Here is a 23,942-nt window from a genome sequence, read left to right as displayed (position 1 = left end):
TTACGCACACATGAACTTTAATGTTATTCCAGTCTTAGTCCATAGAGTTAAATATTGAGTTGGCCCACCCTTTGCAGCTATAACAGCTTCAACTCTTCTGGGAAGGTTTAGGAGTGTGTCTATGGGAATATTTGACCATTCTTCCAGAAGTGCATTTGTGAGGTCAGGCACTAGGGATGAGCCGAACACCCCCCTGTTAGGTTCGCACCAGAACATGCAAACAGGAAAAAACTTTGTGCGAACACCGTTAAAGTCTATGGGACACGAACATGAATAATCAAAAGTGCTCATTTTAAAAGCTTATATGCAAGTTATTGTCATAAAAAGTGTTTGGGGACCTGGGTCCTGCCCCAGGGGACATGGATCAATGCAAAAAAAGTTTTAAAAATGGCCGTTTTTTCAGGAGCAGTGATTTTAATAATGCTTAAAGTCAAACAATAAAAGTGTAATATCCCTTTAAATTTCATAGCTGGGGGGTGTCTATAGTATGCCTGTAAAGGGGCGCATGTTTCCCGTGTTTAGAACAGTCTGACAGCAAAATGACATTTCGAAGGAAAAAACCCATTTAAAACTACTCGCGGCTATTGCATTGCCGACAATACACATAGAAGTTCATTGATAAAAATGGCATGGGAATTCCCCACAGGGGAACCCCGAACCAAAATTAAAAAAAAAAAAAATGACGTAGGAGTCCCCCTAAATTCCATACCAGGCCCTTCAGGTCTGGTATGGATATTAAGGGGAACCCCAGCCAAAATTTAAAAAAAAATGACGTGGGGTTCCCCCTAAATTCCATACCAGACATCTGGTATGGATTTTAAGGGGAACCCCATGCCAAAAAAAAAAAAAACGGCGTGGGGTCCCCCCAAAAATCCATACCAGACCCTTATCCGAGCACGCAACCTGGCAGGCCGCAGGAAAAGATGGGGGGATGAGAGTGCGCCCCCCCTCCTGAACCGTACCAGGCCACATGCCCTCAACATTGGGAGGGTGCTTTGGGGTAGCCCCCCAAAACACCTTGTCCCCATGTTGATGAGGACAAGGGCCTCATCCCCACAACCCTGGCCGGTGGTTGTGGGGGTCTGCGGGCGGGGGGCTTATCAGAATCTGGAAGCCCCCTTTAACAAGGGGACCCCCAGATCCCGCCCCCCCGTGTGAAATGGTAAGGGGGTACTTACCCCTACCATTTCACTAAAAAACTGTCAAAAATGTTAAAAATGACAAGAGACAGTTTTTGAAAATTCCTTTATTTAAATGTTTCTTCTTTCTTCTATCTTCCGTCATCTTCTTCTTCTGGTTCTTCTGGCTCTTCTGGTTCTTCCTCCGGCGTTCTCATCCAGCATCTCCTCCGCGGTGTCTTCTATCCTCTTCTCCTCGGGCCGCTCCGCACCCATGGCATGGGGGGAGGCTCCCGCTCTTCTCTTCATCATCTTCTTCATCTTCTTCTCTTCTTCATTTTCTTCTCCGGGCCGCTCCGCATCCATGCTGGCATGGAGGGAGGCTCCCGCTGTGTGACGGCGTCTCCTTGTCTGACGGTTCTTAAATAACGGGGGGCGGGGCCACCCGGTGACCCCGCCCCCTCTGATGCACGGGACATGACGGGGGTTCCCCCCTAAAAATCCATGCCAGACCCTTATCTGAGCACGCAACCTGGCAGGCCGCAGGAAAAGAGGGGGGGACGAGAGTGTGCCCCCCCTGAACCGTACCAGGCCACATGCCCTCAACATTGGGAGGGTGCTTTGGGGTAGCCCCCCAAAACACCTTGTCCCCATGTTGATGAGGACAAGGGCCTCATCCCCACAACCCTGGCCGGTGGTTGTGGGGGTCTGCGGGCGGGGGGCTTATCAGAATCTGGAAGCCCCCTTTAACAAGGGGACCCCCAGATCCCGCCCCCCGGTGTGAAATGGTAAGGGGGTACTTACCCCTACCATTTCACTAAAAAACTGTCAAAAATGTTAAAAATGACAAGAGACAGTTTTTGACAATTCCTTTATTTAAATGCTTCTTCTTTCTTCTATCTTCCGTCATCTTCTTCTTCTGGTTCTTCTGGCTCTTCTGGTTCTTCCTCCGGCGTTCTCGTCCAGCATCTCCTCCGCGGCGTCTTCTATCCTCTTCTCCTCGGGCCGCTCCGCACCCATGGCATTGGGGGGAGGCTCCCGCTCTTCTCTTCATCTTCTTCTTCATCTTCTTCTCTTCTTCATTTTCTTCTCCGGGCCGCTCCGCATCCATGCTGGCATGGAGGGAGGCCCCGCTGTGTGACGGCGTCTCCTTGTCTGACGGTTCTTAAATAACGGGGGGTGGGGCCACCCGGTGACCCCGCCCCCTCTGACGCACGGGACATGACGGGGGGTCCCCCCAAAAATCCATGCCAGACCCTTATCTGAGCATGCAACCTGGCAGGCCGCAGGAAAAGAGGGGGGGACGAGAGTGTGCCCCCCCCTGAACCATACCAGGCCACATGCCCTCAACATTGGGAGGGTGCTTTGGGGTAGCCCCCCAAAACACCTTGTCCCCATGTTGATGAGGACAAGGGCCTCATCCCCACAACCCTGGCCGGTGGTTGTGGGGGTCTGGGGGCTTATCAGAATCTGGAAGCCCCCTTTAACAAGGGGACCCCCAGATCCCGCCTCCCCGTGTGAAATGGTAAGGGGGTACTTACCCCTACCATTTCACTAAAAAACTGTCAAAAATGTTAAAAATGACAAGAGACAGTTTTTGACAATTCCTTTATTTAAATGCTTCTTCTTTCTTCTATCTTCCTTCATCTTCTTATTCTGGTTCTTCTGGCTCTTCTGGTTCTTCCTCCGGCGTTCTCGTCCAGCATCTCCTCCGCGGCGTCTTCTATCCTCTTCTCTTAGGGCCGCTCCGCACCCATGGCATGGGGGGAAGCTCCCGCTCTTCTCTTTATCTTCTTCTTCATCTTCTTCTTTTCTTCTTCTCTTCTTCATTTCCTTCTCCGGGCCACTCCGCACCCATGCTGGCATGGAGGGAGGCTCCCTCTGTGTGACGGTGTCTCCTCGTCTGACGGTTCTTAAATAACAGGGGGCGGGGCCACCCGGTGACCCCGCCCCCTCTGACGCACGGGACATGACGGGACTTCCCTGTGACGTCACGGGGCATGCCACAGGGAAGTCCCGTCATGTCCCGTGCATCAGAGGGGAGCGGGGTCACCGGATGCCCCCGCCCCCGTTATTTAAGAACCGTCAGACAAGGAGACACCGTCACACAGCGGGAGCCTCCCTCCATGCCAGCATGGATGCGGAGCGGCCCGGAGAAGAAAATGAAAAAGAGAAGAAGGAAGAAGAGAAGAGAATGAAGAAGAAGATGAAGAGAAGAGCGGGAGCCTCCCCCCAATGCCATGGGTGCGGAGCGGCCCGAGGAGAAGAAGATAGAAGACGCCGCAGAGGAGATGCTGGACGAGAACGCCGGAGGAAGAACCAGAAGAGCCAGAAGAACCAGAAGAACCAGAAGATGAAGGAAGATAGAAGAAAGAAGAAGCATTGAAATAAAGGAATTGTCAAAAACTGTCTCTTGTCATTTTTAACATTTTTGACAGTTTTTTAGTGAAATGGTAGGGGTAAGTACCCCCTTACCATTTCCCACAGGGGGGGGATCTGGGGGTCCCCTTGTTAAAGGGGGCTTCCAGATTCCGATAAGCCTCCCGCCCGCAGACCCCCACAACCACTGGCCAGGGTTGTGGGGATGAGGCCCTTGTCCTCATCAACATGGGGACAAGGTGTTTTGGGGGGCTACCCCAAAGCACCCTCCCAATGTTGAGGGCATGTGGCCTGGTACGGTTCAGGAGGGGGGGCGCACTCTCATCCCCCCCTCTTTTCCTGCGGCCTTCCAGGTTTCCTGCTCGGATAAGGGTCTGGTATGGATTTTTGGGGGGACCCCATGCCGTTTTTTTTAAAAAAATTTTGGCGCGGGGTTCCCCTTAAAATCCATACCAGACCTGAAGGGTCTGGTATGGAATTTAGGGGGAACCCCACGTAATTTTTTTTTAAATTTTGGCCGGGGTTCCCCTTAATATCCATACCAGACCTGAAGGGCCTGGTATGGAATGTAGGGGGACTCCCACGTCATTTTTTTTTTTTAATTTTGGTTCGGGGTTCCCCTGTGGGGAATTCCCATGCCGTTTTTATCAATGAACTTCTATGTGTATTGTCGGCAATGCAATAGCCGCGAGTAGTTTTAAATGGGTTTTTTCCTTCAAAATGTCATTTTGCTGTCAGACTGTTCTAAACACGGGAAACATGCGCCCCTTTACAGGCATACTATAGACACCCCCCAGCTACGAAATTTAAAGGGATATTACACTTTTATTGTTTGACTTTAAGCATTATTAAAATCACTGCTCCTGAAAAAACGGCCGTTTTTTAAAACTTTTTTTTCCATTGATCCATGTCCCCTGGGGCAGGACCCGGGTCCCCAAACACTTTTTATGACAATAACTTGCATATAAGCCTTTAAAATGAGCACTTTTGATTTCTCCCATAGACTTTTAAAGAGTGTTCCGCGGCATTCGAATTTGCCGCGAACACCCCAAATTGTTCGCTGTTCGGCAAACTTGCGAACAGCCAATGTTCGAATCGAACATGAGTTTGACTCGAACTCGAAGCTCATCCCTATCAGGCACTGATGTTGGACGCGAAGGCCTGGCTCGCAGTCTACACTCTAATTCATCCCAAAGGTGTTCTATTGGGTTGAGGTCAGGAATCTGTGCTGGCCAGTCAAGTTTCTCCACCCCAAACCCCAAACTCGATAATTTATGGACCTTGCTTTGTGCACTGATGCGCAGTCATGTTGGAACAGGAAGGGATCATCCCCAAATTGTTCCCACAAAGTTGGATGCATGAAATTGTCCAAAATGTCTTAGTATGCTGACGTCTTAAGAGTTCCCTTCAGTGGAACTAAGGGGCCAAGCCCACCCCATGAAAAACAACCCCACACCATAATCCCCGCTCCACCAAATGATTTGAACCAGTGCACAAACAAGGTCCATAAAGACATGGACCTGTTGGCTCTCCAGTTTACCTTACCCGGGATCACCACTGTAGCGGTGAAGAGGTACATCAGGAGGGAGCAACTTCACAAGTATAATTTTACTTACGCTTTTAACTTATGTTTTTATTGTAAGTGTACATCTATGAGGGTTTATTAAATAAACATACCTTTTGGAAAATTGGATTACGCTATGCGCACCCTTTTGTTCTTGCTTGTCACGAGCAACATACAGATGGAAATATGCAGTAATTGCTGATTTTAGCCACCTGACATCCACACACCTTCCCACTAAGGCTCCATTCACACTAGCACGTTTTTTGATGCATTTTGCATTTTGCAGAAATGCACAGGAATTTTTTAACATGGGTTCCTATGGAACATGTTCACATTAATGCCTTTTTGTTTCTCTGCATTTTTGGAAAGGGTCAGGGACTTTTTTTCATGCAAAATGCAGCGTTTTGCATGTAATAGAATTCAATGGACAAGCATCAAAAACGCAAGTGCACCGTTTTTGCAGCGTTTTTGCTGCGTTTTTGGTGCGTTTTTGATGCGTTTTTGCCGGTTTTTTTTAAAATTTTTTTAAGACTGTAAAAAAAACTGTAAAAAAAAAAAACACAAAACGCAAATCGCGGCAAAAACGCCACAAAAACGCAGCAAAAACGCAGCAAAAACGCTGCTCAAAAACGTGGCAAGCATGAAAAAAAAACCTCCAAAAACGCTCAAAAGCAACATGCATAGGTGTGAATCGAGCCTAATATTGGATCAAGATTCACAGAGACTTGCTGATAACAACATACCCAGAGATATGCAATAAATCCAGTAATATCTGCTAAGTAAATTTCTTTTGGGGGATTGTCAAAAGTAATTATATATAATTTAACCCGAACATTTCTCTTTTGGAGCTGATTTTCCTTCATCTTTCTCACATTTTGGCTGCCTATTTTGTCAAAAGTGGACTGTGTATCAAGTTTGAAAGACTTTCAGAATATATAAGAGCTATTAGTGTTTTAAATATTTATTTTGGACACAATTTTGTTACGATGATTTTTACATGTAGGAGAGGAGTGCCGGAATCGGTCTATAAAAGGATAAAACATGGGGGTGACAGAGATGTACAGGACTTCATAAAGACAAATACAAACCTTACCAGAAATGTTGGAGATCTCTCCTTCTGGACATGAGACACACTCATAGCAACATTTATGAATTGAAGATCCAAACTTTTTTCTGGTGCCGGGAATACAGGGATCCGAACATCGAGATACTGTGACCTGAAAATCAGATATTATTATTATTATTATTATTATTATTATTATATTTTAAAGATCCATCATATTTCATGAGGCTTTTCAAAAGTGTTATAAATGAGGTTTGGCTTTGCCTTCACCATGGGTTCAAGTTGAATTCTTCAGGTTTGATATCCAATCAGGCGGGGGGTCAGCAATAGGGTCGCCACTTTTTCTTCAAGCCAAGCGGCGCACAACAAAAACATTTTTTTTAGCTTACCCTATAGGATTGTAACAGACCTGGGACATCTTTGGGAGCTCCAAAGAGAATAGTAATGTGGCGTGCATAGTGCCTCCTCACCCTCCTATCAGGCCCACTTCTGAGCCACATTCATATTTGAATATTGTGTCCGGGTTTCAGGTGGACTGAAACCTGGACACATGATTCAAAACCCGAACTGTCCGGACAGTTGGCAACCATAGTCAGCAACCTGTTGATAACAGACAGGTGACTGGTAGCTGGTGGTCTGGGCTTGCTTATCTGCCATTCCAGAACATCACACAGAGTGCAGTGCAGAGGGACTCCCTGTAAAGTTGGAGGTGTAGTAGGGAGGAAGAGCTGCCTAATCCGATGTCTCCTCTGTAGTGTCGGCTCCTGTCCCATGCACTCCACCTCTAATCCCAGCTAGCGGTCTCCAGAGTGGTGCCAGCAGTGAAGGAAGGGATCTTCAGGTCAGTGTAAAGCAATACACCGAAAATATTAGTAAAAGGCTGCTGTCACAGTGATGTGCTACAGCTTACCCACACCGAAGGTGTAGTGCAGGGTACCTGCAGCTTGCCTGTGGGTTTGCTGCACTTATTCATAGACTTCTATTATATCCTGCGGGTTTGCTGCACTTTCTGAATTCAGGAGTTTTGATACGCTTTCAGAAAGTGCCCCATACCTGCAGGATATAATAGAAGTCTATGGCAAAGTGCAACTAACCCAGGAAAGTTGCAGATGCACTGCGCTGCACCTGTGGTGCAGGTAGACCACAGCACATCAGCCTTATAGGGGGCACAGAACAAAGGGGGTTCATTTACATTTGTAGTTTGGGGGGTGGTAAAACCTTAAAGCTAATATGTGTTTTTACCACCCCAACCAAGCCCCATTTAGCTGCAGTTGACAGGAGTGTACACATATCACAGCCTTAGCAAGCGTTATATGCTCTGCCATGGTTGATGGGTGTAGCACCTGCCAAGCATGACCCATTTAAGTGAATGAGGCTGCTCTGTAAATGACCTACAACCTTGTGCAAAACAGCAAACAAAGGGTTAAAGCAGACAGCGTTCTGTTGCTTTCTCACCACCTGCTTTAATCCCTTGGACCCCACAGAAGCATGCAGTTGCAAGGTGCTTGCAGAGTGTCCCTGTTTACTTAAACAGGTTGCGGTTGACAGATGGTAGCACCCACCAAAAGCAACCGGGGACTCAATTCCTGCTGCAGCATGTGTACACCTTTGGCTGTTGCCTCAGCATCTAAAGGGGGTAGGGATTTAGCTGCTGCTGCTGACGAATGCAACTAAGAGTTCATTCAGAAGTGCAGCAGGCGCTACAGTTCCTCTGAAAAAGCGATTTGAGTGTGTTTGACAGGTAGTGAGGAGGAGATATGCACAAGGTTGTGACGCAATAGTACGGCAATTAGAGGCTTGAATCAGGTGTGAGGAGGCGACACTGGATGACACTGTGCACTCTTTGACTTCTCCCATGTTGTTCAGGTAGATCTCCACCTCTTTAAGGTTGCCTACCTCTGCAATCAGGGGTTAGTATTTTGGGGTATTCATTTATTTGGGGTGTTTATTATATGTAGCACCCTCCTAAATAGGTGCTAGAATGTAGTTAATTAATATAGTGAGGTCTCCTAATCCTCCCATTGAATCTCTCCAACAAACATGAATCTCTACTAAAAAGAGTCTCCCCTTTACCTGGACTAACCAAGCTGTCTCATACCTGGGAATTAAACTTTCTCCACTCCCAAACCAGCTAGACGACTTAAACTATAGAGCCTTCCAAAAACAACTTCACCAAATACTCCACCAATTGCGAGTTTCTGGAATATCCAGACTAGGGAGAATAGCCGCATTCAAGATGATCATTTTGCCCAAACTCATATACCTATTTCGCACAGTAGTATTGCCAGTTCTCCAAGCTTTTTTTACGCCATACAAGGACAAATCACTAAATTCATAAGGGATAAAAACCACCTAGATGCGCTCACCACATATTAGTAAGACACTATAACCAGGGCAGGGTAGGGCTTCACTGCTACTACTCTGCCTCTATCTTGGACCAATTATACTACTGGTGGCACCCATCCTCCAACAAATCTTTGTCAACTATGGAATCCCCACATCCCACAACTTACAATCTGCTGAACACCCTTCTCCTCACCACTCCCAGTTACCTACAACATCCTCCTCCCCATCATCTAGAACATCATTAAAGATGATCAGTGCAGCGGGGGGACAGTTGCAAGCTACGATCTCCCTGCATGGCTTTTCAGACAGCCGCTTCTCCTCCTCTTCCTCCCGCAGCTATCAGCCGAAATGCCATAGAGGGAGATTGGTGCTCACAACTGTCCCTCTGCCACACCGATCATCCCCCCAATATCAGCCATGTCCTTCTCCTCCAGCCCCGTGTTCTCTGGCCCCCTGTCCTCCTCCTCCGCCCCCCCTCATTCCACCACAACCAGCTCCCTCCTCTCTCGGCAGCTGTGGGAGATGTGTCAGGATGGAGAGCGGAGGAAGGAGCCAGTAAATATGTCATTTACTGGCTCCTTCCTTTTCTGAATTGGAAATAGAGAGCGATCGATAGTGAGCGCTCTCTATGTCCTGTAATAACTGAGCAGAGTAACCTATCTTCTTTCCATTCATCTTCAATGCCAAGAAAGGGACTGGAGAATCTGTGTTCTCAGCCTCTTTCTCTGTCTCAAGGGGGAGATGTCAGGGATCTGCAGAGATTCCACATCCCAAAAACACTTAATCAGCCATATCAGCATCAGGGGCTTGATAGCTGCTGGTAATCCAGGACTGATTCATTTTGATAAATGTCAGACGGTTCACGGAGTCTGTGGACAGACGCGTTCTATTATCAGTAACAAAACCTCCAGCAGCACTGAATGCCCATTCGAAAAGCACGCTGGATGCAGGGCTGCAAAACAGCCCAATTGCATACTGGGCAAGTTCTGGACAGTGGTCTATTCTCTTGACCCAATAAGCCAGTGGATCCTAGACTGGAAAGCTATCCATCTCTGTTTTCGCCTCTAGATAATTGTCCACATGTGATTCAGATGCTGCCGATGGGATGTGGAAGCTGACAGCTCTGCGCGGTGGGTACTAAAAACATTGTGAAATGCATCATTTAGGCGGCCACCCTCTCCACAGCTCCTCTCTTGACCAAAAGAAGCCTCAAAAATACCTTTTCCATGACACTGTAACCTACCAGAGTCAGGAAAAGCATTAGATAAAATCATTTTTAAGATGTCCTCAAGAGATTTCATCTTTTGTATTCTCTGTGGGGGTGGGATGAGTTCTGAGACTTTCCCCTTGTAACGGTGGTCAAGGACGGTTGCCAACCATGCCTTTATGCCAAGTATTCTTGGGTCCTTTCGCAGGTTTTGAAGCATGAGGGAGCCCATGCACTGCAAAATTGAGATGGCAAGAGAAGTAGACTTCTCGGGGTCACTGAGGATTACAAGTATCTGAAACTGCCTCCTCCCAGCCACGTACTACTCCCAAGGGTCCTGGGGATGGAAAACCATCTCTTATGCCCTGTACACACGGTTGGATTTTCCGACAGAGAAAGTGCGATCGGATTGTGTTGTCGGTAATTCCAATCGTGTGTGGGCTCCATCTGACTTTTTCCATCGGAATTTCCGACACACAAAGTTTGAGAGCAGGCTATAAAATGTTCTGACAACAAAATGTGATCCTAAATTCTGATCGTGTGTAGACAAACCCGACGCACAAAGTGCCACGCATGTTCAGAATAAATTAACAGACGAAAGCTATTGGCTATTGCTCCGTTTATGGACCCGACATACGTGTTTTACATCCCCGCATTCAGAACGATCGGATTTTCTGACAACTTTGTGCCACCATGTGTATGCAAGACAAGTTTGAGCCAACATCCATCTGAAAAAATCAGATGGATTTTGTTGTCGGAATGTCCGTTCAATGTCCAATCGTGTGTACAGGGCATTACTATTTGACATATGTCTTCCTCTCCTTCAATGCCTCCAAAACTGCCAGAAACCTCCTCCCTCTCCTCTTGTGTGTTCTGTGGCATAGGAACAATGGTGTCTGCATAAAGTGGGCCTTGAGAGGAAAGGAAGTCCACCTCTTCTTCCCGCTGCTCTGCATCGAGTGCCCTGTCCATAATGCCACGCAGTCTGTTCCAACAGGGATTGTGTCACTGATGCATGTATTGTCATGGCTCACCATCCTTGTGGCCTCCTCAAATGGTGACAGTACCATTCATGTATCCTTTATGTTGCTGATTTTCAGGTAAAAAAAATCAGAGTCGGCCTGAGCCTGTCATTGTGCTATACTCCCACAAGTACTTATTGACGGCCCTCTGCTGCATGTACAGCCATTGCAGTATTGCCAAAGTCAAGTTCCATCTGGCGGGCATGTCACAAACCAGGCGCGTTACAGGCAGGTGGAATTCCCGCTGAATTTCAGCCAACCGAGCACTGGCTGTGTATGATCGCCTGAAATGGCTACAGACTCTTCTGGCCTACTTTAGCAGATCTTCCAACCCTGGGGACCTATTTAGGAAACCACCAAATTGAGGACATATTCCAGCCATGGCACATGTGTCAACTTTCCCTTTCTAAGGGCGGATAGGAGGTTTGTGCCATTATCGCACACCACCACTCCTGGTTCCAGCTGGCATGGCGTGAACCACTTCTGGGCCTGCCTGCTCCTGCAGAGCTGCAAGAATCTCTGCTCCAGTGTAGTTCCTGTCCCCTAGACCAGTGTTTCTCAGCATGCCCTCAAGGTGCCTCAACAGGTCATGGTTTCAGGCCCTCCAGTATTTTGCACAAGTGATTAGAACAGTTTCACTGTATTAGTAATTACCACAGCCGTTTCATCTGAGGGAAATCCTGAAAACATGATCTGTTGGGGCACCTTGAGGACTGGAGTTGAGAAACACTGCCCTAGACACACCAACTGAAGCACTGCATGGCACCTTTTAGCCTGACTCATTGAATAGCCCCTTGAACGCTTAGGGGTACTGGTGGTTCATAGGACAATTCAGCAGAAAAGGGCATGGAGCTGACAAATCTTGCATCATCACCTCTAGCTGGATGGAGACGTGGTGGCACAACATGCTGCAGCACTGAGCCCTGCCTTGCATCCTTTGAGTTGCAAGCAGAGTTACCCAGTGTGCTGTGAATGAAATATATTGCCCCTGACCATGACCAAAAGAAAACTAAGTGCAAGAATAGTGTGCACCTAAAGCACCTCACATTATACTGCTTACATTCTCCACACCCCTATCCAATAGATAAACTAAAAGTTAGGCGGGGGCGTGGCTGGTCATGGAGTGAGATGGCTGCTTGATACCTCAGCTCTGCTTAGCCGCGGAAGCTGAGGTATCGCGTTTCTCCCCTCTGTGCCACACCGGAGGGGAGAATACTCAAGTGGCACCCCGGCGATATGTCTAGAAAGAGACACAATACACTGCACAAGCTGCGCCACCTCATGGATTTTTTCACCAAGCCAACCATGCAGCACAGTAAAGATGGTGCCGGAGCGGCGCCTTGTGCCTCCCCTCCAGACGCCAGAGGGATACAGGAACAACCTGCCATGCCAGAAGAGATGGACAGTTCAACTCCTGACACTGACTCCTCTCAGACTTCCCCTGCTGATCGAGGTAAGAGAGCTGCTCAATCTCCAGCCTTTTCCACTCTCCTCTGCTCAAAAAAACAACACTGGCATTCTCCAGCATAAAAAACCCTCAAGTGACTCACTCTGACTCCCTAGCTTCTCTACCTGCCTCTGACCAACCTGCATCTGATCATACCCTCAAGCTCATGCTGCTCTCCCTACAAAAAGATATGCTCAACGAGCTCCGGTCTTCTATTTCCAAGCTGCACTCTAGAATTGATCATGTAGAAGACTGCACTGATGACCTAGAAAAGCTAATGGCTGAACACACTCCAGCCTACAATGAATTGGCGGATGCCCATGATCAACACACTGAGGAAATACACCTTCTGCAAGCTAAAGTCGCAGACTTAGAGGACAGATTGAGCAGGAATAACATTAAGCTTCAGGGTGTGCCAGAGACCGTTAACTACTTGCCGACCGCCGCACGTACGACGTACGCTGTACGTCGGCTTTATGAAGTGGAATACCATTGTTGTGGCAGCATATAGCTGCCATAACTCCAGTATCCTCTTCAACGGCGGATGGTCCTCTTTCAGATATAAGTGGTCTCTGCAACAGATTCACCACAAAAGATCACTTTTATCAGGGTGGAAGAGGGCCACCCCTCCTGCCATGCTCCATTGGTCTCTGCCGCTTACCGGATCCGTTGGTAGCAGCAGAGACATTCAGGTACTCTCCCCTGACAGGCCTGGAACCAAGCGAGGGAAAGTTGGCCCCAACTCGGCTCCATACCATTGGATGGCGGCAGCGATGTCAAACGTCACTTCTGCCCAATGGTGTTAAAGGAGAAATTTTTGTTATTTTTTTTAAGACATTTCTTTATTTTTTTGTAAGACATTTCTTTATTTATTTTTTTATTGCATTTTAGTGTAAATGTGAGATCTGAGGTCTTTTTGACCCCAGATCTCACATTAAAGAGGTCCTGTCATGCTTTTTTTCTATTACAAGGGATGTTTACATTAAAAGTGACCCAAACTTTTTTTTTTTTTAAAGAGAGAGCAATAATTCTTGCAAAAGACCTCAAACTCAAAACTGGTAAATCTTGCCTATGGAGATTTTTAAGGGTCAAAGTTTGTCACCATTCCATGAGCGGGCACAATTTTGAAGTGTGACATGTTGGGTATCAATTTACTCGTCGTAACATTATCTTTTGTTAAACATTAACTTTACTGTTGTCTTATTTTTCAATTAAAAAAAGTGTATTTTTTTTCCAAAAAAATTGCGCTTGTAAGACCGCTGCGTAAATACGGTGTGACATAAAGTATTTTAATGACTGCCATTTTATTCTCTAGGGTGTCTGAAATTAAAATATATATAATGTTAGGGGTTCTAAGTAATTTTCTAGCAAAAAAAAAATGATTTTAACTTGTAGACACCAGTGTTAATTTTGGCAGCAAATTTTGATTTAGTTTTAGTCTAATGCCTCGTACACACGAGCGGACTTTCCAGCAGACTTGGTCCGACGGTCTTCCCGCCGGACTTTCCGGCAGACTACCTGAACGGACAGACTTGCCTACACAAGACCGGACTTGCTGGCAGGCTAAGTCCGCCCGTCTTTCCGACGGGCTTTCACCGGAGTTACGGCAGACTTTCAGAATGAACGGACTTGCCCACACACGGACAAGTCCGTTCATTTTGAACGTGACTCGGGTACGACGGGACTAGAAAAGGAAGTCAATCTCACCGCTTTTATCAGCGAGATTGACACCTTGTGAGCCCCATCGTGGGGCATACCAGGCCCTTAGGTCTGGTATGGATTATAAAGGGAACCCCCTACGCTGAAAAAAATCCATACCAGACCCCGATCCGAGCACGCAGCCCGACCGGTCAGATAAGGGGGTGGGGATGAGTGAGCGCCCCCCCTCCTGAACCGTACCAGGCCGCATGCCCTCAACATGGGGGGTGGGTGCTTTGGTCACAGTCCCTGGGCATGCTGGGACTGTGACGTTTTAGGGGGCATGGTCACCGGGTGATGTTGACCACGCCCCCTAAAATGTCACAGTCCCAGCATGCCCAGGGACTGTGACGGTATAAGGGGGCGGGGTCTCCGCCTATATAAGTCACAGCGGAGCACTCAGAGAGCAGTTCAGCTGGAGAGACCGTCGCGTCAACATCTGGAGAAGAGAAGAGGGAAGAAGACAAGAAGACAAGAAGCCAGAAGTCCGGGCCTCCGCTATCAAAAGAGTGGCATGAAGACAGCGGAGGAGGCGGCAGAAGAACTGGAACACCGGGAGAAGAAGCCAGAGAGCGCAGAGAAGAACCAACCAGACGCCGGGAGAAGAGGAACCAGAGGGACCCCCGAAGCCGGAGGAAGACCCCCAAAGCCGGAGGAAGACCCCTGAAGCCAGAGGAAGACCCCCTGAGCTGTCTAATAAATTATTTTAAAAACCTGTGTAGTGTGTTTTATTATTGAAACTTTTTCCCTAGGTAAATGGGTAGGGGTACCATGTACCCCATACTCATTCACATAGGGTGGGGGGCCGGGATCTGGGGGCCCTCTTATTATAGGGGGCTCCCGGATTCCGATAAGCCCACAGACCCCGACAACCAACGGCCAGGGTTGTCGGGAAGAGGCCCTTGTCCTCCCCCAAAGCACCTACCCCTCATGTTGAGGGCATGCGGCCTGGTACGGTTCAGGATGGGGGGGGTGTCGCTCGTCCCCACCCCCTTTCCTGACTGGCCGGGCTGCATGCTCGGATCGGGGTCTGGTATGGATTTTAGGGGGGCTCCACGCCGTTTTTTTCAGCGTAGGGGGTTCCCTTTAAAATCCATACCAGACCTAAGGGCCTGGTATGCCCCAAGCTCGCCGCAAAAGGAAAATTTGTTTTTCCTATTGCAGCGAGCGCGAGGTGCAATACCCTGCCCTTGTGTCGTATCTGGTCCATCGGACCAGCATACAGACGAGCGGGCTTTCCGTCGGACCAGCATACAGACGAACTGACTTTCTGTCAGGAACTGAGTCCGACGGAAAGATTTAAAACATGTTTTAAATCTAGGTCCAGCGGACTTTTGGGGAAAAAAAGTCCGCCGAAGCCTACACATGATCGGATTGTCTGGCGGACTCTGGTCCGCCGGACCAAGTATGCCGGAAAGTCCACTTGTGTGTATGCGGCATTAGTCTTAGGTAGGGATGAGCTTCAAGTCGTACATTAGTTTGACTCGAACATCGGCTGTTCGATCGTTTGCCAAAGATCGAACACTATGGGGCATTTGCGCCAAATTCAAGCTGCACGTCGCGCCCCATAATGCACTGTGTCATCACAGTGCATTGCTGGCTGATGATTGGCCAAGCATGCACTATGACCTGCATGCTTTGGCCAATCACAGCGCTGTCAGCAAAGAGAGTCATAATTGGCCAAAGGCAGGATGCCTTTGGCCAGTTATGGCTCAGGGGGTTAAGTCCATGCCCCACACTATATAAGGCTGCCTGCAAGTCGGCCTTGTGTAGTGTGTTGCTGGCAGAGATAGTGAGAGAGAGAGAGAGTGTCATTTCATTTTCATTTACTTTGAGCAGGCAGTTTATTCAGTTAGCTAGATCTCACTGCAGACCGTTCCTGGTGTACGTATTCAAATACACTTTCAGGCAGGCAAGTGATTCAGTGATCCACAGTGCATAAAATATATATACTGTCTCCTACATATATATCCACTGCATTCTAGTCTAGCCAAGCCTATATCTGACTGCAGGCCATTGCTGGTGTACATTTTCAAATACACTTTCAGGCCGGCAGGCAAATGATTCAGTGATCCGCAGTACATTAAATATATATACAGTCTCCAACATATATATATCCACTGCATTCTAGTCTAGCCAAGCCTATATCTGACTGCAGGCCATTGCTGGTGTACGTTTTCAAATACACTTTCAGGCAGGCAGACAGGCAGGTGATTCAGTGATCTGCAGTGCATAAAATATACATACTGTCTACTACATATATATCCACTGCATTCTAGTCTAGCCAAGCCTATACCTAACTACAGGTCATTCCTGGTGTACGTTTTCAACAACACTTTCAGGCAGGCAGGCAGGTGATTCAGTGATCTGCAGTGCATAAAGATATATATACAGTCTCCTACATATATATCCACTGCATTCTAGTCTAACCAAGCCTATACCTGACTGCAGGCCATTCCTGGTGAAATTTTTCTAGTAAACTTAAGGTGGTGTTTTGCTAATCCAATTTTACAGCATGTCTGGAAGGCCACCAAGGAAAGGCAGATGCTCACAGGCCAACAGTGTTGGACGTGGACTTGGTGCATCCTCAGCACGTGGCCGTGGGGCATGCTTGTGTTTTTTTGACAGCTAGCCGTGTTGAGCCACAACATGGAGAAGAGTTGGTAAAGTGGATCACAAAGCCATCCTCATCCTCCTCATCCTCTGTCACCCAGGCTAAGTCAAGTTTGGCTGCCAATGCAGCTGCTAAAAGCGGCCTATTCCATCGGCTCAATGACATCAGTCATTCCTTCCCTAGCCCTACCATCATGTCCTGAGGAGTCCCCCGAACTATTCGACCACAGTGTAGGGTACATGCTGCAGGAGGATGTGCAGCCTTTTGAAGGCTCCGATGATGGTACCCAGGTTGATGATGAAGGCAGTAACGTGAGCCCAGAGAGAGAGAGTGCCCAAGAAGGACAAGAAACTGGCAGTCATGTTCCCCCACCTGCAGCATACTGCCAGGTTTGCTCCAGTGGCAAGGGGGAGGGGATGATGAGGTCACTGACTCTACATCGGTGCCTGATAGAAGAGAGGAGCAGGAGGCACATCTCCAACGAGGCAGGATGCCCTCCAGGGGCCAGCTTAAGGACAGCCAACTGACTGCATCACACTGCAGAGCTCCGCATGTGCAGGGTGATGCTGACTCCGTGCGTTTTTTCAAAAGTTCTATGGTGTGGGCCTTTTTTGAGACGTGTGCAGCAGATCACACCATTGCTGTTTGCAACATATGTCTGAAGTGTATCAAACGTGGCCAAAACAGCAGCCGCTTGGGCACCACATGCTTGACCAGACATATGTTGAGCTCCCATGCAGTCCATTGGCAACAGTACTTAAAAGACCCACACCAAAGAATAAGGCGGACCTCTCCTTGCTCCTCATCAGCTGGGATCTCCAGCCTCACTATACCTTCAGTCCTCTCAGAGACCTGCATTCAGAGGAGTGAAGGTGTAGAATTAGGTGTTCCAAGCACTTGTGGGCAATCTGCTAGCGGTACACCTACATCCAATTGTAGCAGGCAAATTTCCCTACCTCAGTTGCTAAACCGTCGAAAGAAATTTGGTCCCAGCCATCCACATGCTCAGCGGCTGAATGCTAGTTTGGCTAAATTGCTAGCACTCTAACTGCTGCCTTTTCAACTGGTAGACTCTGTCCCCTTCCGAGAATTTGTGGAATGTGCGGTACCTCAGTGGCAGGTTCCCAAACGCCATTTTTTTTCTCGGAAGGCCATTCCGGCTCTCTACCGGCATGTGGAAGGCAATGTCTTGGCCTCGTTGGACAGGGGGGTCAGCGGTAAGGTGCATATTAATGCTGACTCATGGTCCAGCAGGCAGGGACTTTACCTTTCTTTCATGGTGCACTGAGTAACCCTGCTGGCAGCTGGGAAGGATGCAGGACAGGGTGCAGTAATGTTGGAGCTTGTTCTGCCACCACGCCTCCAAAATGCTGGTAGTGGTGATTCTGCCACACCTCTCTCCTCCACCCCCTCCCCTTTTTCTTCCTCTATGGCCTCTTCCGTTGCAGATTTGACCTCTGAACCAGCGGTGCTCAGGAGGCGTTCTAGGGGCTACGCAAGCACTCAGGCAAAAAGATGCCACGTGGTGCTTGAGTTGGTCTGCTTAGGTGACAGGAGCCACACTTGGCAGTGATTATGGCATCTCTGCAGGGGCAGGTTCTGAGGTGGTTGATGCCACACCAGCTTCAGGCAGGAATGGTGGTTTGCGACAATGGCACCAACCTCCTCTCCGCCCTCCGACAGGGACACTTGACCCATGTTCCCTGTTTGGCTCATGTCCTTAATTTGGTGGTGCGGTGGTTCTTGTGCAGGTACCCAGGCTTACAGGATCTCCTTAGGCAGGCCAGGAAAGTCTGTGGGCATTTCCGCCGGTCATATAATGCCAATGCTCGGCTGGCTGACCTTCAAAAGGAATGCAGCCTGCCCAAGAACCGCCTCATCTGTGACATGCCCACCAGGTGGAACTCAATGTTGGCAATGCTGCAGCAGCTGCACACGCAGCAGAGGGCCATCAATGACTACCTGTGTGAGTATGGCACCAGGACAGAGTCAGAGGAGCTTGGCTTTTTTTCACCATGCCAGTGGCTAATGATTAAGGATGCATGCACTGTCCTGTCACCATTTTAGGACGCCACGAGGATGGTGAGCAGTGACAGTGCATGCATCAGTGATACTGCCCCTCTTGTCTTCCTGTTGGAGCACATGCTGCGTGGAACAATGGACAGGGCACTTGAGGCAGAACAGAGGGAGGAAGAGGAGGACTTCCTTACCTCTCAAGGCCCCCTTTATCCAGACAGTATTCCTGCAGGCCCCGCCTATCACACAGGAAGAGGAGGCGGAGGAGGAGGAGGAGGATTGTGTCAGCATGGAGGTGGAGCCTGGCACTCAGCATCAGCCGCAGTCTTCAAGGGATAATTTCAGTCCCCAGAAACTCATGGACTTGTACGTGGCTGGGAGGAGGTGGCTGTGGATCATGTCGTACTTAGTGACCCAGAGGACTCCGGATCAAATGCCTCAGCAAATCTACACTACATGGCCTCCCTGATCCTATTATCAAGGAGAGGGATCAGTACTGGCTGGCAACCCTTCTTGATCCACGTTACAAGGGTAAGGTTGCGGAACTTATCCAGCCTTCACAGAGGGAACAGAGGATGAAACATCTTCGGGAGGCCTTGCAGAAAGGTTTGTGCAATGCGTTTCCGGAGCCTGGGAGGTTGCAATTTCAATGTGTTGCTGAGGCTTCGGTCAGTCACAGAAGGAGCGGTGGAGAAGGTGGCCTTTTGATCGATGCGTTCAGACAATTTTTAAGTCCGCAGCCCCAAGGTCTGATCGGTTCCAGCAACCATTGCCAGCGTCTGATTTACTGTACATGGTGCAGGATTACCTTGGGGCAAGATCAGACTTGGAGACCTTTCCAACTGAAAATCCACTGGGTTACTGGGTCTTGAGGATGGATCACTAGCCAGAGCTTGCACAGTATGCAATTGAGCTACTGGCCTGTCCTGAATCCAGCGTTCTATCTGAACGCACATTCAGTGCTGCTGGAGGCTTTGTAACCAATCACAGAGTGCGCTTGTCCACAGACTCGGTTGATCAACTCACCTTCATAAAAATCAATCAGTCTTGGATTACCAGCTACCAAACACCCGATGCTGATGTAACCGATTAATTTTTTATGAATGTGAGATCCCTTGAAGACTGCCTATGCTGATGCTAAATGACTATCCTGTTATGCTGAGTGACTATCCTATTCCTCCGCAATATTCATGTTGATAGCTTCTAAGAACATTTTTGGTTCTGGGCACCACCATCAGTGCCTAAAGCCCAATTTTTCTGCCCCTGTTTAACAGGGGCGCGTAATTACAATGTTTGCTGTAATATTTTGCAGCAGGGCTTGTTCCTGCGCTCAACTAGAGTATCTGTGAGGGGTTGCAGTGTTGTGGCACCAACACCAGTGCCTAAAGCCCAATTTTTCTGCCCCTGTTTAACAGGGGCGTTTAATTACAATTTTTGATCTAATATTTCACAGCAGGGCCCGCTCCTGCGCCCACCAAGAGTAACTGTGAGGGCTTACAGTGTTGAGGCAACACCACCACACCACCAAAGGCCCAATTTTGCTGACCCTGTTCAACAGGGACATGTAATTACAATTCTTGATATAATATTTCACAGCAGGGCCCGTTCCAGTGCCCACTAAGAGTAACTGTGAGTGCATACAGTGTTGTGGCAACACCACCACACCACCAACAAAGGCCCAATTTTTCTGACCTTGTTCAACAGGGGCATGTAATTACAATTCTTGATATAATGTTTCACAGCAGGATCCATTCCTGCGCCCACCAAGAGTAACTGTGAGGGCTTACAGTGTTCTGAAACCGCCAACACCTAAGGCCCAATTTTCTGCAGAGTATATAGGGCAGGCCGTATAGTATATATAGGCAGTCCCCTTCTTTCAAACATCCGACTTACAAATGACTCCTACTTACAAACGGAGTGAGACAACAGGAAGTGAGATGAAATCTACCCCTAGGAAGGGAAATTCTCTCCTGTAAGAGTTAATATGGGAAAAAGGTGTCTCCTCCACTGATTTATCACCAATCCTTGTTTCTCTTAAAAACCCCAAATTTTTAAAATCCAATTGTCATTGGGACAGAAAGTGGGGTGAAATCTTCTGAAGAGGAGCACAGACAGCAAAACAAATGTCACAGGGGTAATAACCCTGCCCTATATTATCCAAAAAGCTTAAAATAGATTTTTTTGACTGGAGCTACACTTAAAAAATGTACCAATGTTCCAAATTACAAACAGATTCAACTTAACAACAAACCTACAGTCCCTGTCTTGTTTGCACCGCCTGTATACTGCTGTTCAGAGTATATAGGGCCTGTGGGCCCCACGCCTTTTCTTTTTTAATTTGGGTGCGGGGTTCCCCTTAATATCTATACAAGACCCAAAGGGCCTGGTAATGGGCTGGGGGGGTTACCCATGCCGTTTTTTTCACGCCACTTTACAGGCATACTATAGACACCCCCCAGGTGTGATATTTAAAGGAATATTTCACTTTTTTTTCACTTTAAGCATTATTAAAATCACTGCTCCCGAAAAAACGGCCGTTTTTAAAACTTTTTTTGCATTGATACATGTCCCCTGGGGCAGGACCCGGGTCCCCAAACACTTTTTAGGACAATAACTTGCATATAAGGCTTTAAAATTTGCACTTTTGATTTCTCACGGTCATGTCCCATAGACTTTGATGGTGTTCGAATGTTCGCGCAAATTTTCGGTCAGTTCGCATGTTCTGGATGTGAACCAAACCGAGGGGTGTTCGGCTCATCCCTAGTGGTACTTATGTACATGGGAGGAGTCTGTGATACTTATGTACATGAATTATTTTTTATTTTTAATAAATTTGAAAGATTTCAAACAAACTTCTTTCACGTTGTCATTATGGGGGATTGTTTGTAGAGTTTTCAGGAAAATAATGAATTTAATCAATTTTGGAATAAGGCTGTAACATAACAAAATGTGGAAAAAGTGAAACGATGTGAATACTTACTGGATGCACTGTACTGAACATAAAAATAAGGAATAGGGAACATGCATCTAATCTAGATGTTTCACTCACAGCAGACATGTGAGGCTCATTTCATTCCGAATTAAAATTCTGACAAATGTTTCATTATTCGGCTATTCAGATGTATTTTAATCTCTGAATTACAATAATAACAAATTTAAATGAATCCAAAATAATGAATCAAAATTTTTGATGAAATTCAAATTCAAATTCAAATAGTTTTCAAATCAAATTTGAGTTTCCAAAAAAAATAAATAGAATAGAAAATATAGGAATAGAATAGAAAAGAATATAATAAAATAAAAAAGATTAGAAAATAAAAGAATAAAATATAATAGGGTAAAACAGAACAGAATAGAAAATAAAATAATAATAAATAGAAGAGAAAAAAGGGATAAAATAGAAAATAAAAATAGAGTAAAACAGAACAAAATAAAATTGAAAATAAAAAATGGAATAAAATAGAATAAAGGAATAAACTAGAATAAAAAATAGAATAGAACAAAATACAATATAAAGAATATAACCATCTTCTGAAATTCAAATTTTGAATAGAATAAATTCAAATTCAAATAGAAAATAATATAATAAAATAGAAAAAAAATGGAATAGAAAAGAATACAATATAAAGAATATAACCATCTTCTGAAATTCAAATTTTGAATAGAATAAATTCAAATTCAAATAGAAAATAATATAATAAAATAGAAAAAAAAATGGAATAGAAAAGAATAAAATAGAAAATAAAATAATAGAAAAGAATAGAACAGAATAATCAATAGAAAATAATAGAATAGAAAGACTATAACAATATAACCATTTTCCGAAATTATAATTTCAATCAGAATAGAAAATAATAGAATATAATAGAAAAGAAAAGAATAGGATAGAAAAAGAAAATAATAGGATAGAAAAAACAGAATAGAATAGAATAGAATGGAATAGAAAGAATATAACAATCTTCCAAAATTAAAATTTTCGAATAAAATAAATTTGATTTTGAATGGAATTCAATTTGAATGGAATTCAAATTAAATTTGACTCAAATTTGAATTGATTAGAATTCGAATAAACAAAATGAATTCTGAAAATTAACAAATTAAATACATTTAAAGGGGTTGTAAAGATGTTTTTTTTTTTTTTAAAATAACAAATGTTATACTTACCTTCACTGTGCAGCTCGTTCTGCACAGAGTGGCCCCGAACCTGGTCTTCTGGGGTCCCTCGGCGGCTGTTTCAGCTCCTCCCCGCAAGCATTTACCACCTTCATGCGAGCTCCCTCGCACGGTGGTGAGTGCTTGCGGGCGCGCTCCCGTGATACAGCCGGCGGCTATAGCCGCTCGCTGTATCACTCGGCCCCGCCCCCCGGCGCGCCGCGTCATCGGATGTGATTGACAGCAGCGCGAGCCAATGGCTGCGCTGCTTTCAATCCATCCACTGCAGCCAATCAGCGACCAGGCTGAGCTGCAATGAAGCTGACGAGGACGAGGAGCGAAGATTCGAGGCGTCAGGTAAGTAAAACGGGGGGGGGCTGGGGGCGGCGGTACTGTCAAAAGTTTTTTCACCTTAATGCATAGAATGCATTAAGGTGAAAAAATGTTTACCTTTACAACCCCTTTAACTAAGAGGATTTATGTAAATAACATATCGAAACAAAAAATTTTTTTTCGTTCTGAACATGTTTAATGCTCAGTGCTTTTTGTGAAATGTTCTACTATAATAAATAATATAAAACTAAATCGCAAATCCATTCCCCACAACAGAAAGAGTCTCTCTGAACCCACTACCACTATGTCTGGGAAATGGTAGTCATTACGGTGTCCGTTTATGAAATAGAAAAAAGTTGTGATCCTCGGGATCAGGGCTGATCTCTGGTGTGTACCGGTTTATGTAGCTGAGAGGAGGAGAACATGTTCTCGGTCACCACAGTACATGACCGTTCTGTCACTAATAGCTAGTTTATGATAGTGAGATCTGATGACCCGATGATTTGATGATCCAATGATCCGATTATCCGATGATCCAAAGATCCGATGACCCGATGATCTGATGATCTGATGATCTCACTGGCCGTTATTCTGAAATATCTCAGTCCCAGATTCTCCAGCTCAGAGGAGAGAAGTTTGTGCAATTAGAGGAAGAAGACTTCTTCTGGACCATGGACACTAGAGATGATGATCAATGATGATCAATTGTATGCATTCTATAACAGAACCAAAGTGTCACTTCAGAACATACAAGATATGTAATATACTCTCACCGGACACTTTATTAGGTCCACCTTGTTAGTAGCAGGTTGGACCCCCTTTTGCCTTCATTCTTCATGGCATAGATTCAACAAGGTGTTGGAAATGTTCCTCAGAGATTTTGCTCAACAGTGACATGATAACATCATGCAGTTGCTGCAGATTTGTCAGCTGCACATCCATGATGCCAATCTCCCGTTCTACCACATCCCAAAGGTGCTCTA

The 23,942-nt window shown here is 46.4% G+C and overlaps 1 protein-coding gene across 1 annotated transcript in view; it reads right to left on the bottom strand.

Annotated features, from left to right (window-relative positions):
- Positions 1–23,942, bottom strand: part of LOC141126440 (vomeronasal type-2 receptor 116-like) — a 126,358-nt gene that overhangs the window by 15,173 nt on the left and 87,243 nt on the right. The window contains exon 5 of the mRNA XM_073612380.1: positions 6,155–6,278. Within this exon, the coding sequence (XP_073468481.1) occupies positions 6,155–6,278 (124 nt within the window). The remainder of the gene's footprint in view (positions 1–6,154; positions 6,279–23,942) is intronic.

This window comes from Aquarana catesbeiana, linkage group LG02 (genome assembly GCF_042186555.1).
Source record: "Aquarana catesbeiana isolate 2022-GZ linkage group LG02, ASM4218655v1, whole genome shotgun sequence".
NCBI classification, from domain to species: domain Eukaryota; kingdom Metazoa; phylum Chordata; class Amphibia; order Anura; family Ranidae; genus Aquarana; species Aquarana catesbeiana.
The sequence above is the reverse complement of the archived record's forward strand: the minus strand, read 5'-3'. Positions and strand labels throughout refer to the sequence as shown.